Raw genomic sequence first — 14,165 nt, forward strand, 5'->3', positions numbered from 1 at the left:
CGACTTCGTTGTTTGGGTGGGGACAGCGCCCTGAAAAGGGTCTCAATCTGAAAGGAGTGTTCATCTGAGCATTGAAGTCTTCAGTTCTCAGCACATGTTCCACTATTACTTTCTGAAGCTCTGGTGGGTTTACTTCAGAAGGTTTGAGAGTGGGTGTCTTAACATTGACCTGCACTTGTGGGAGATTCTCAACTGGAGCTTGGATCAGTGGGTGGACTGGTTCAAGAGTTGGTGGGTTCTCTTGCAGAGGACTGAGAGGAGCATTCGTGTCAGGGACTTGGGGTGAGTCCTGGCGGTCACCTGAGTCATTTTCGTCAGGGTTAACTACTTGGCTTATAGAGGAAAGTTCGTCTCTCAGTAAGTCTGCAAAGTCTTTACCTGTCAGTCTTGCAATGTCTCTCAGTTCAGTCAGGTAAGTCTGAGTAGCTGCCTTGCTAACTACGGGGCTGTAAACTGAGCTTAATGCCTCGACAAGGTAAAGTATGTCAGGTTTGTTCTTGGGTGAGAATCTGTATGGCAGTAAGCTAGATAATGCCTGCACTGGTGCACTGGACGCGTACTCAAGAAAGGACTGCTTGCCCTTTTCTGGACACGGGGGATCTACAGGTACCATTGTCTGAATGGACCCATATTGTTTGAGGAAGTCAAAAAGCTCTTCATCAGATTCAGTGTCAGTTAAACCAGTAATAAGAAGTGAGTTTGGCATCTTAACATTACTTCGTTGCACGGCTTCCATTTTTTTGTTCAGTTCTTAGTCAAATTTGAGCTCTGAAAATTATATACGAACCACTCCTGGCTGGCTCGCCAAGTACTTGTAGCACCTATGCTATTAGGCAGAGGTAGTCAAGCTACTGGACCAGATATAGGTTCGCACGGAGTGGTGTGTATTGAATAAAAGAGCCAAGAATCAATATAAAAGGTAGAATGGAAAAGAAAAAGCCGGCAGTTTACTGAACAATTGACAAACAACAATAAACATACAAATATGGTTCTTAAGTAATGTTAAGACACCTCTTAAACACCCTTTATGTTGTTTTGTTCCTTTACTTTTTCAGTTAAAGTTCAAATAAAAGGTTTTGTTCAAGTTAATTTCAGTTTCAATCTATTTTAATTAAAGATGACCGGTCATTTAGTTTAAAGGGATTTTAGTTACAGAACTAAATTTATTTAACTTAAATTTAGTTTTAAGCTTTCTTTTGAGTTCACTGTATTTACCCTTTTCACTTTTTTTAAAATCAGTTTTGTCACTTTAAATTTACACCAAAAGTATCCTTTAAAGTTACAAAATATCAGATATCAAACAAAAGACAATTCAATATGCAAAGCAAACAAAGAACTGTTTTTCTAAATGTCCAATTGCTTAGCAAAACCCTTTAAAGTTTGTTAGCAGATGTATCCAGTTTTTGGTAGTGCTCCTTTAAAGTGTGTTGGATCCACAGTTAGTGTTCAATCTCCTACCGCGACCTTGGCAGAGATTTTGTAGTAGTGAGGAAAAGTAAAGGACCACGTGATGCTCTACAGCCAGTCCGGATTATTGTGCTCCTTGGGTAGGCTCGCCATCCATGGATCAGGAGAAGTCCAGAACGATCCGGTCCGGAACCATCTCCCAATTACTCTCGGGGGGGAATCAAAAACCTGGCCTGCAGGACAGGCCATAAAAATAATTTTAGTCCATATGCAAAATAAAACCACTCCAAAATGAAAGCGGAGCCGCACTAGAAGGCTACGTGACTCTTTAGAACTTAAAATGGCGGCTGATCTTTTTTCTTTTTCATACATCCAACTCTACTTGCAAAATTAGCTTATTTTCACACAAAATATACCCAAAATACATCAAATAAAATACATTCATGTTTCGAAGTGTCAAAAAAAAATTATAAATAACTCAAAAGTACTGTTTTGTCGTCTTTTCACAACTTAAAATGGTCTCAACTGGGCTCGCCTCATCACGGCAAAACCCACGCCACAAAAGTAGGCAAAATACAAAACAAAACTCACCAAAACTCGTCTCGTAATGGCATAAAATCTTATTTGGCTCACACCCCTCTTCCGGTCTGGCTCGACAACAGGTTTGCACCGTTATTTTAGTTTTTCACCGTAGTTTTTCAGCTAATGGCTACTTTGCTGCGCGTGCTTGCTGTCTCTGCCCTAAACAGGCCTATCTCTCCGCTACGCGCCGCACAGGTTGGGGAGGGCTCTTGAAAAAACTTAAACTTTATCGACAAAAAAAACAATTTCTCCTTTTAAACAAAAATAGCCTCCAGCTCCTGTAGCAACAGAAGACAAACAAGGAACTCCCATTAGCGCCTTGGTGACTGTAAAGAAATACAACTATTTGTGTCTAAAACCTGACACGTCTAGCATTAACCAGTCTTTTCTTGGAAAGGGATTGATGAAAGGATTATGGGTAAAAGTCTGTGAATTTCAGAGAATTTGAGAAGGCATTTCTGGCTGCTTAAAAATGGCTTTAATGTTCGCCAAATATTTTGATTTGATTTTTGATTTGAAATGGTTTATTTCAAGCAATCAAATAGAAGTAATACACAAAAGCAATTTAATCATCAGTTATACATTCATACAGTAACTAATCAAACTTAGGATAATTAAACATAATTAATAAATATTGCTTGAAAGGGAGTGGAAGGAAGCGAACTTATATAATCCCACCCCGTTATACTATAACCATTTCATTACATGATTTATCAATATCCGGTTCCTAGGTTTTATCAGACAGAATTAACAATCATAAGGTATCAATAAAGCACATGCCAAAGATGAATTACTTAAGTACTACGTCAAAAATAACTATTTTAGAAATCAACATGACAAATGCAGATCAGTCATCTGAAATATATGCAAATTATGTTACTTTTAAAAGTCATTCATATGCTTTAAAACATAATACTATATCAGTAAAATAGACACAACACTGTTTCAGGAATTTTCATAGCAAAATTTCATCAAGTATCAAAAGTTAAAAACGTGCAAAGTTATGATACATTAGGAAAGATTTTTGAATCAATTTATCAATTTTAGGAGCTAGTGAAGTAATATCAAAAGTCAATCAATTTAACAATTTTCAAAAGTGATTAATCATTTGTTTTACTCTTTTTATATATTTTTTTGTTTTTTTTTATTTTTTTTTATAATAAAGTAATGCTGTAGGGGAAAAAATAAAAAGGGTCCATAAACTGTCGAATTGTCCAAGGTTGGCATTTCTTCTTTTACTGATAACAGCCGATCTTCTGGGTTTAAACAGTTTACATTTCTCTTCGATGCTATGTCTGCAGACATTAGATTCAGGTCCATATCCTTCAGCTGATATCAGCTGCGGTGAAAGTTGAGGTCAAGTTGTCTGCAGGTCAGAACTCTGCTGTTATTCAGGTGACGTCAGACGTATGGAGAAAGTGAGGAATCCAGGCGTCATATTTCTTGAAATTATTTGGCTCTTTGATTTATTACTCCACGTTGTTTCATACAACCGTAATCAAGCACTTTTCAAAGTCCTTCATGATGTTCACAACCACAACCTTGGCCCGGTCCAGTGGACCGAGTGGTTTGACATGAATCCTGCAGCCTTTAACCCAAGTGTTCTCAATCTGCTTACGCTTCCTGAGAAGCCGTGCATGTTTTGAGATTGCAGCATTCCTTCTAGTCAGATAGTCGTTCAGATAAACAGCAGATCCTCTGAGATTTTTGCGTTGATTCATCAAAGCTAGCTTGTGTTTGTGATTCACAAACCTGATGAGGATCGCTGGTTTATCCGTCTCCTTTATCCTGGGGAGCAGGTGGCAGGTCTCGATGGTATTGAGATCCAGGGAAATTCCTTTAGATGTGAGAAATGAATGTATTTGCTGCACCAGAGACTCTGCACCGATCTCCGTATTAGCACTGCTAGCTAGGCTAAGCGTTAACCCTGAAATCAGGGAAACCCTGGGTTTTCTGTTTCAGAATGGGAGGTTTGTTAAACCGGAGAAAGCAGATTAAGTAAAACCCATTTCTGAAAGAGAGGTAACTTATACTCGGAGTCAGTGTCCATGGTTACTTATGCTGTGAACCTAACCTGGTCGGGAGCAGGTTTTATTCTCCAAACTCAAAGTTTCTGCCGGTCCCCTCCCCTTTTTAAAAACGAAGCGGTATGTTTCGCTTTAACCTTCATTGCCCACATTTCCGTCACACAAAGACGGTCTAAGTGACAAGAATGGCTTGTTCTTTTTTGGAGGACCCAATAGACGAGGAGGCTGCATTAATTCGTAGAGAATTATATTTACCTCGTACGAGGATTTTGAGAAGACTCGATTTTTTGTCATTTCCCCTTACGTTTTTGTTTGAGCGTTACCGTTTTTCGTTGCAGTCAATTACATATATACAATGAAAACAACATTGGGTATTGCTATGTAGATGTTTCATATGTCAAATATAGTCAACAAAGCCTACATCCATGACATGCTCAAATTTGACCTGATTGAATTATGTTTTTATACTTCATTTTTAGCTGCTGCCATGTTCTTTTAATTCCTGCAGGATTGCATCTACATAAAAATGAAATCAGGGACATTGAATTAGATTAATGTAACAATTACTTTTTGGAAACACAATTTGCTAGTACTGCTTACTTTCTTAATCCCATATAAACCTATACCACTTGATCAATACAAGGGTAGTGTTGCAGCGTGTGTGTGCTGAGCGGGGTGCGATCCACGAGAGAGAAGGGGAGGGGCGATTGCAGGTGCAGATGGGTGGGGGGGGGGGGGGTGAGCACGGAGCGGAGGTGTGTGCGTGGTATATATTGTGTGTTCGGAGGACGGAGCACTTAGTTAAATAAAGAGAAGGTGTCATTCCCAGAATATCTGTTTTGGAGTCATTCTTAATCCGCTCTGGAGGTTGAGGGTTTCGAACGGAAGTGAACCCCGAAGGAGAATTCCCTTCGTCCCTGAAGGAAATCTCCCCTGCGCTTCTGACCACGGTCGGAAAGACGAGAGAAAAGAAAGGAGAAGTCTTCGCGCAGCGAAAGGTTCAACAGTAGACAAAAGTTCACTTTTAAAAACACAATTGCATGTATTAATATTAAACTGACCAACGTTTGCAAGAGGGGAAGGTTAACAAAAAAGTCCTCTAAACATTACCGACGTTAAATGCATTTTCCCCCCATATTGATTCTGTACACTATGCAGCATTTCATGCATTTACACCAGGAATGACACTTCAAAAGTACACCTAAATACCGCCATTTTTTATTTCACTCCTTACGCTGTTTAAAAAGTTATTACAGTCAATATTTCATAACAATGATTTAAATGCAAACTTTCGCATTAACTTGAGCAGCTATGTTTTCCCACGCTAACTGTCTCTGTTTTGCAGATGCAGCGGTGTTGCTTTTCTTCTGGAATATGTGCTCATATTCACTGTAACTCTGCAGCAGCACGTCAAGTTCAGCTGGAGAAAAATACGCAGACCTCTTTTTTTCACGGTTGCCATGGTGACTCGTGATATCTACGCTCCATTGATAATGGCTTCTTATAGTCGCGGTGCGCACGCTCACCTCCGAATCAGTCCACTCTGAGTTGATTGACCTAACGTGGATCAGCTTCTCTGAAACAGAAAACTCAGAGTTGTTAATCTCCCGATTGACCAACTCAGAGTTCAAGTTCAACCTCAGAGTTGGTTGAACCCATATCTGTACTGAAAGGTCTGACAGTTTGTTTGCATTGAACGCTTTGCCCAATGTCTACATAGTTAATCATAAATTATACAAAACATTTGTATTTTCAAGCTAAAAAAATAAATCTGCATGAGTTTGGGTTTCTTTTAGTATGATTTCAGGTCAAATGCGTTAATACCATACAGCAAAATGACAACTAAAACACCCTGGTAAAGTCGTACTGAAAAAAAATGACCAACAGTTTTTAAGGTGAAAACATCAAACTCCAAAGGAGACAAAAACTTTGAATTCCACCTTAGACTCCTGAGAGTTAAATAAAGGTTCAGCACCAAAGGTACCTCTGTAAGTCATGCCTCACAGGCGGTGAGTTTACTCCTCCTGCTGGAACAACTACAGACTTTCTCAGACCAGGGGCCTGTTTCAGAAAGGAGGTTCAACCAACTCTGAGGTTGAACTTAAACTCTGAGTTGGTCAATCGGGAGATTAACAACTCTGAGTTTTCTGTTTCAGAGAAGCTGATCCACGTTAGGTCAATCAACTCTGAGTGGACTGATTCGGAGTTGAGCGTGCGCACCGCGACTATAAGAAGCCATTATCAATGGAGCGCAGATATCACGAGTCACCATGGCAACCGTGAAAAAAAGAGGTCTGCGTATTTTTCTCCAGCTGAACTTGACGTGCTGCTGCAGAGTTACAGTGAATATGAGCATATATTCCAGAAGAAAAGCAACACCGCTGCATCTGCAAAACAGAGACAGTTAGCGTGGGAAAACATAGCTGCTCAAGTTAATGCCTAAGTTTGCATTTAAATCATTGTTAAAAAATATTGGCTGTAATAACTTTTTAAATAGCGTAAGGAGTGAAATAAAAAAGGGTGATATTTAGGTGTACTTTTGAAGTGTCATTCCTGGTGTAAATGCATGAAATGCTGCATAGTGTACAGAATCAATCTGGGGGGAAAATGCATTTAACGTCGGTAATGTTTAGAGGACTTTTTTGTTAACCTTCCCCTCTTGCAAACGTTGGTCAGTTTAATATTAATACATGCAATTGTGTTTTTAAAAGTGAACTGTTGTCTACTGTTGAACCTTTCGCTGCGCGAAAACTTCTCCTTTCTTTTCTCTCGTCTTTCCGACCGACCGTGGTCAGAAGCGCAGGGGAGATTTCCTTCAGGGCCGAAGGGAATTCTCCTTCGGGGTTCACTTCCCGTTCGAAACCCTCAACCTCCAGAGCGGATTAAGAATGACTCCAAAACAGATATTCTAGGAATGACACCTTCTCTTTATTTAACTAAGTGCTCCGTCCTCCGAACACACAATATATACCACGCACACACCTCCGCTCCGTGCTCACGCCCCCCCCCCCCCCATCTGCACCTGCAATCGCCCCTCCCCTTCTCTCTCGTGGATCGCACCCCGCTCAGCACACACACGCTGCAACACTACCCTTGTATTGATCAAGTGGTATAGGTTTATATGGGAATAAGAAAGTAAGTAGTACTAGCAAATTGTGTTTCCAAAAAGTAATTGTTACATTAATCTAATTCAATGTCCCTGATTTCATTTTCATGTAGATGCAATCCTGCAGGAATTAAAAGAACATGGCAGCAGCTAAAAATGAAGTATAAAAACATAATTCAATCAGGTCAAATTTGAGCATGTCATGGATGTAGGCTTTGTTGACTATATTTGACATATGAAACATCTACATAGCAATACATATCTAATGTTGTTTTCATTGTATATATGTAATTGACTGCAACAAAAAACGGTAACGCTCAAACAAAAACGTATGGGGAAATGACAAAAAATCGAGTCTTCTCAAAATCCTCGTACGAGGTAAATATAATTCTCTACGAATTAATGCAGCCTCCTCGTCTATTGGGTCCTCCAAGAAAGAACAAGCCATTCTTGTCACTTAGACCGTCTCTGTGTGACGGACATTTGGGCAATGAAGGTTAAAGCGAAACATACCGCTTCGTCTTTAAAAAGGGGAGGGGACCGGCAGAAACCTTGAGTTTACAGAGTAAAACCTGCTCCCGACCAGGTTAGGTTCACAGCATAAGTAACCATGGACACTGACTCCGAGTATAAGTTACCTCTCTTTCAGAAACGGGTTTGACTTAATCTGCTTTCTCTGGTTTAACAAACCTCCCATTCTGAAACAGAAAACCCAGGGTTTCCCTGATTTCAGGGTTAATGCACTCAGAGTTTACACTTAACCTCTTTTCTGAAACAGGCCCCAGGTGGTTTGTGTAAAAACCACAGGCGGGGTATTAAATAGCTCTGAGATCAAAGTCCCACACAGCTAAACTGAAACTGAGCTGATAGCTGATCAGTGAGAATGATAAAAAAATCTCACCAAACCGACTTTGCGACTTAACAAAAAACGATCACTTGAGAAAAATATAGCAGTATTTTAGTTATGTTAAAATGCACGACTTTAGAAAGCATTAGTCCCAGACTTTAGCGCTCTGAACGGTTTGCCAGATGGAAACGGTTCAAACTGTTCATCTGTTCTGATCGTCTCTTTTTAGATTGTTTGAAATGCTCAACTCCAACAATTCTAGGGAAAGATCTGGTCTTTCAGCAGCGGACAGACAAACAGTCAAGAGGAACTGAGCTCCTGCAGATGTTCACAGGATGGAGGGAGGCAGTTTGGGGTTTGTTTGTGTTTTTTTACACCTTGATTGCAGAAAAGTCTTAACCAGCTGGTGATAGTCAGCAAACTCTTCTTTCTACCATCAAGACTGGATCTGCAATGATCTGAACCAGGAGATCCTTCAGGTCTGCTTTTGAAAGCTTTTTCCATGAGGTTTGTGTCCGAGCACCACTTGCTCTGATGGTCCACATCCATTAGGACTTTCAAAGTAAAAACAGGGAGCAAAGTGAAGAAGATGAGGGCTCAGCACACTGCCCTGTGGCGTATCTGTATTCGTGCTTTTTTAAAGTCTCCATGACAGACATGACATGAACCGGATCTTTTTACAGTTTGGCGTTGTTCTCATGTACTAACTGGAGCAAACTCGTATCAGCACATAAAAAAGTCCCAGTTCACCTGCAGCAGCTCTGTGTTGTCTGATCCTCCTGCCGGGCTCTCTGTCGTCTGGGAGCTCGACTGCTACAGTTACAATGAAATAAATAAACATTAAATACCAGGAATCACATTTCAAGACATTTAAACCTTCAAATTGAAGTAGATTACAGCTGGTGACAAAAACGGATGCAATGGTTTTTCTTCAGATCTGAACAAAAATGTCACTTTTCAAATCAGCAGAAATTATTTTATTTACTGGTTTATTTCATGACGTTTTTAGAATCCTCCTCATCCCAGCACACACACACACACACACTCACTCACTCACACACTCACTCAATCTTCTTGATCTACTAACCAGGGTGGTGATTAGTGCGTCTCGCTCGGCGAGTTGCGTCTGCAGGACTGCGTGCTGCTTGCGGAGCTCGTCCAGCTCCTCTCTGAGCTGAGAGAGCTCCTCGGTCTGCAGTCCGTTCTGCTGGGAGCCGTCCCCCTGACTCGGACTCTCCTTACCTGAAGATGACAATACACATGATTACATACCAAAACACTCCAATCCTTCAGACATACCACACACCTGTTCTTAAAGCATCGATTACATTCTGAGGTAAAACGAGTCTCATTTCTATAGAGGGCTGACGGGAACACCGTTTCTGTTTAAACAAACAGGAGAGTCAGATAGAAGCTGCTGATTCAGCACTATAGACCTGCTGTGGTTCGCAGACATGAAGATTTATCTCTCAAATCAAAATGTCTGCTCAAAATTGTCTCATTGAACTCTAAAAGGCTAAACAAGACTTTAATTTGGAGAATTTTCTTCCATCATCAGAAGCTGCTAAACCTTTTTTTGGGTCACAAGCCAAAGGCGCGGTTAAAACCCTGAACATGTCGCCGGTCTGTTGCAGGTACACAAACTCACACAAGCACACCTGGGGACATTTTAGAGTCATCAGTGAACCTATGAAGACGCTTTTTGGACTGTGGGAGGAAGCCACAAAACCCTCACATGCATGGGAGAACATGCCAACTCCACACAGAAAGAACCCGGCCAGGATTCAAACCTTCTCCTGTGAGGCGAGAGTGCTAACCACTACACCACCATTAAGCCGATTTGGAGAATTTACAGACGGAAAATATTATTTACCGTCAAAGGAAAGCAAGAAAATATGTTAAGATTACTGGCTGTTTTTTTTTGTTTTTCCAATCAGGCACAGTAACAAATATCATGTAATGTGATATGACTACACTACCCAGAATGCCTAGAAGGGCCAGGAAGCAGGTGATTGGTCACAGGAGTTGATGGCAAATTGTTGTTATTCATGTTTGTGTCTTAACTGCAATAAAAAGCTTCTGCTGCAACACAACAGACGGAACAAAGTTAAGCTTTGAAAACCAAGAAGTGACTTTCTTTTACATTTCTGGAAAACAGGAAAAAAAGGACTACAATAATCAGCAACGTTTCATACCAAAAGCCATCATCAAAAACTAAAAATCTGAAAAAGCTCAGGGAAAAGTGACTTTTTCTGTGGGACGTGTGACTCAAACCTTTCAAAGTGTAAATAAAAACCCTACAAATCCAGTCTTCAGCTACAGTGGAAGCTTTTCCCTCAAAGGCAGATAAGAGACAAGAAAATGAATTTCCTTTAATAACATAAGCTGCTCTTTAGCGCAAAAAGGATCAGACATGAATGTCTCCATCATTTCTAAACCAACAAAAAGGTTATAGAAACTGTAAAAGTGTCAGAGTGAGCTTTTGCGTGTTGGACGAGGACTGACCTAGTTTCAGCTTCAGGATGTTGTACTGGTCTTTGTGCTGCTGGATCTGGGATAGCTGCTGTGCGACAGTGGCCTGCATCTGCTCGTGCTGGGAGGACAGAGCTGCTACCTGCTCCTTCAGCTCCTGGATCTGAGCATCCTGAGTCACACAGTCCAAACTCTGATGTTATCTGGAGACTACAGCAAATCCACGACTAATGGGCAACATTTTTAGAAGCCAAATTCGACAAACCTGTTCTCTGATCAGCTCCTTGTATCGAGTTACGATGTTGTCGTGCTGCTCCAACGTCTTCTTCACCTCTTCCTCCTTTTTGTCCTCCTCGGTGGACTTGTGAACCGCTTTGGTGATCACCCCTGTGATGAGCAGCGTTACGTCAACTGGGACTCAAACCATCACTTGCACATGAGGACGGCGGTCTCCCTGACCTTCCAGGTCTTTGACCAGCTTGGTGAACTCGTGGTCGAACAGCATCTGCTCCGGCGACGGGAAGACGGGCTGCGGCTTTAGGGCCGCCCGCGAATACAGTTCATGTTTGGTGATGAAGCCCAGCTTCTCCACAAAGTTCTCCTTTCCGATGCGCTTCTCAATCAGCTGCTTTAGCTTCTCCCTGAAGACGACGGGAAGAAAATCTGTGTTTTCATTCAAACATTGAGTCTAACAGAATGTTAAAGTGACTCAAAGACACGTACTTGGTGTAGTTTTCCAGTGAGTTATCGTTATGATAGATACAGATGCCGAGCAGCAGCGCACAAAGGCCCTGCACCAGCCTCTCGTCTTCTCCCAGGTTCTCAGAGATCTGAGCCGTCAGCTGCAGGACTCAGAGTCAAGGCTCATGCAGAGAAGCCAGTGGAGGACAGGGGCTCCCTCCCCAGCAATAAACACATGGGTCCTCTTTACGCTCAGAGGTCGGATTTGATGTGAAGATGCATTTAAGCAGAAATGTAGACTCAGAGGTCAAAGGGGGGAGAAGGTAAAAAGGTTGTGATGAAGGATACAAAGGGAACGTTATCCTGGTTGTGCAGGAAGTGCGTGACAGCAATGGGACAGTTGCTGATCCATGTGCACAGCAGCATGAGGAGGCCCACCCTGGTCTGGACTTTGCTGCCCTGCAGAAAACCAAACAGTGAGTCTGACGAGGAGCTTCTGACACGCGAGCAGAGGCATCAAAAGCATGTTAAACAGCTCACACAAAGAGACTTCAGACCCAAAGAACTAAACACAGGAGTGGAAGTTAGAAGGGTTAAAATCGATCGGGTTCAGAGTTCATCTAAACCTCAACCGAATCACAACCACAGAACACCCCAAAATGAACTCCACGGTTTTTTAAAGCGCTCAAGCACAAAACAACTAACAACTAACCCTAAAACAAGCAGAAAAAGGAAATATTTGAAAGAAATTAGCCTTAATAAGCATCTGAAGGCCAAACAAACAAACAAAAAATAATAAACACACCTATAAATAATAAATGTAAACAAATGTTTTGAAATCATCGTTATGGCAGTCAAATGATGCCAAGTGTTAGTATCCATTACAGCCAACACCAAACAGTTTGGATGTTTTAAAGAATAAAACAAAACCAAACAAGCAAAAAAAAAAAAACATTTCATATTCTGTTCTGGAAATGTTCAGGAGCAGAAGCAATACCAAAAGGTAGCTGCCTAAAATAGTAACGGCCAAATGGTGTAATAAAGGTGGTGTATTTGGCTGACTCTTCTGTAAGGGGAATTTGCCAAAATCCCATATTAGCATCCAATTTGCTGAAAATCCTGGCTCCAGCCAATTTGCCTAGTGTCTCTTCCACTGATGGCAGGATGTATTTTTCTCGACACACAGAAAGGTTGAGGTGTGTGAGATCAACACAAATAGGCACCTTGTCTGTTTTCTTTTTGGGTACCACCACCATGCCACAACACCAGTCTGTTGGCTCCTCTATTTTGGTTATCACATCTAAGTCTTCCATGCGGGACAGTTCCTGCTTCACTTTGTCCATGAGCGGCAATGGAACTCTTCGAGGTGTCTTTAATGAGAAGGGCTGAGCATCTGGTCTTAACTTGATGTTGTATGGCTGCTTCACTTCACCAAGACCGCTGCACAGCTTTGGGTAGCTGACTTTTAGTGTTTCGATGCTGAGAGTGTCTATTTGAGTAACTAACTCCAACTTGTGAATAGCAGGTCTCCCCAGCAATGCTGTGTGCAGGTGTTTCAGGATGTACACATCCTCTCTTGCTTCTTTAGCTCATTTCCTTAGTCTCATCTCTGTGAACCCCAGGACTTCCAAAGGCTTTCTTCCAGGTCCAAACAGAGGCTTGGTTGGTTTTTGAAGAGTGGGTGGGCAACTGTCTCTGAAGATTTCTTTGAACACCTGAAGTGGCAATACTGTGACATCAGCTCCTGTGTCTGTTTTGAATGACACGCTTTTGTTGTTTATGATTATGTTTACCATCCACGACTCTCCATTGCTGGTAACACTGCCAAAGTCCACTTCACTCAAAGTCTTCCTATTTTTACACACTCTCATGTAATGTCCCTTTTTTCCACATGCATGACATACTGTTTCATTAGCTGGACACTCACGTTTTGGATGGGGTGATGAGCTGCCGCACCTATGACACTGTGCATTTGGTTTACTGTGTTGAGGCCTCCACGATTTGCTCTGTTTGACGTCTGGATGTGATTTGGCTTTAAACTTTCTGCTGCTTTTGTGCACCCTGTCAACACATTTAGCATCTCCTTCCTGCTGCCCCCCGCACCGCTGTGACGTCATAACAATGCGACCCTGTAGTTCTTTAACAGAATTATGTTTAACCAATGGCATAACACCACAACAGCCATATCATATACAAGTGGCCGGGATGGGCTCCGGCAGACCCGTGACCCTGTGAGGGAAAAAACGGTTAAGATAAATGAATGAATGAATTCTGTCTGTCTGGGTGTTCTTTTGAACACTTTTCTCAAGATTAGAAGAGGAGTTTTATTCAAAGGAACCCCATGGCTGGATTTGATTATTGCTGCAATAAAATGGGAAACCCAAAAAGGATTCTGAATAAAGAAAACTTTTGGGGAAAAAATGTTGGAGCTCTTACATCCTGTCATTCTGTAAACAGGTTGAGTAGTTGGTGTAGAGGGACCTCTCGTGGCACAAAGAGGTATTGCAAATAAAGGCTTCCTGAAGGTGTGCTGCCTTCGGGGTTAAAAAACCCTCAATTCATAGATAATAAACTTGTGTTAGATAAGAAATCTCTGTGTATAACTTGGTGGTGGGGATTGGCTGAAGTTGTATGTTTTGACAAACATGTCTTGACTTCACCCAAAGGTTTCACTTTTACTAAAGAGTGGAGAGCTTCAAGGTGCTAAGCCTCCCTCAAAAAAGCTCTGCAAGTGTGAAGGTTCAACAGGAACATGTAGTGTTGACTTCTCATCAGTCGCCGCAGAATTTCAAAGCCTTGAAAGAAAAGAGAACCAACAAACCTTGCAGCCTGGTGATATTTTAAATTGAAAAGCCTGATTATAGATCAACCAGAAACTGGTGGCAATCCCACTTCATCTATGCTGGTTAACAACATAATGTTTGTATGTAGTCTTTTTTTCTTTCTTTATTTCATTAGTGGAAGGATAGAGATGTAGTTTATATTGACACTGCAGTTTTCTTCATGTCATTGCCAGCTGTATACACATACATGAAAGACAAAA

General features: G+C 41.4%; 1 protein-coding gene across 1 annotated transcript; it reads right to left on the minus strand.

Moving 5' to 3' along the window:
* Positions 1-2,243: 2,243 nt before the first annotated feature.
* LOC144990224 (general vesicular transport factor p115-like) lies at positions 2,244-12,465 on the minus strand. The gene is made up of 9 exons (XM_078943260.1): positions 12,346-12,465; positions 11,471-11,581; positions 11,165-11,283; positions 10,901-11,082; positions 10,707-10,828; positions 10,475-10,613; positions 9,057-9,211; positions 8,720-8,782; positions 2,244-2,267 (listed from the first exon to the last, which is right to left on the minus strand). The coding sequence occupies exons 1-9, from the start codon at positions 12,463-12,465 to the stop codon at positions 2,244-2,246; spliced, it is 1,035 nt and encodes a 344-aa protein (XP_078799386.1).
* Positions 12,466-14,165: the final 1,700 nt, after the last annotated feature.

Source organism: Oryzias latipes, assembly GCF_053564925.1.
Source record: "Oryzias latipes strain Hd-rR chromosome 1 unlocalized genomic scaffold, Olatipes_Hd-rR_3.1 chr1_Y".
In the NCBI taxonomy this organism is placed as follows: domain Eukaryota; kingdom Metazoa; phylum Chordata; class Actinopteri; order Beloniformes; family Adrianichthyidae; genus Oryzias; species Oryzias latipes.

Excerpts from the sequence above, each read along its gene's own strand:
- LOC144990224 (XM_078943260.1), bottom strand. The coding sequence starts at position 12,465 with ATGGACAAAGTGAAGCAGGAACTGTCCCGCATGGAAGACTTAGATGTG. Across the intron at positions 11,582-12,345 it reads CCAAAAAGAAAACAGACAAG|GGCAGCAAAGTCCAGACCAG; the intron begins GTGCCTATTTGT and ends GGTTTTCTGCAG. Across the intron at positions 10,614-10,706 it reads AGGAGCTGATCAGAGAACAG|GATGCTCAGATCCAGGAGCT; the intron begins GTTTGTCGAATT and ends TGTGTGACTCAG.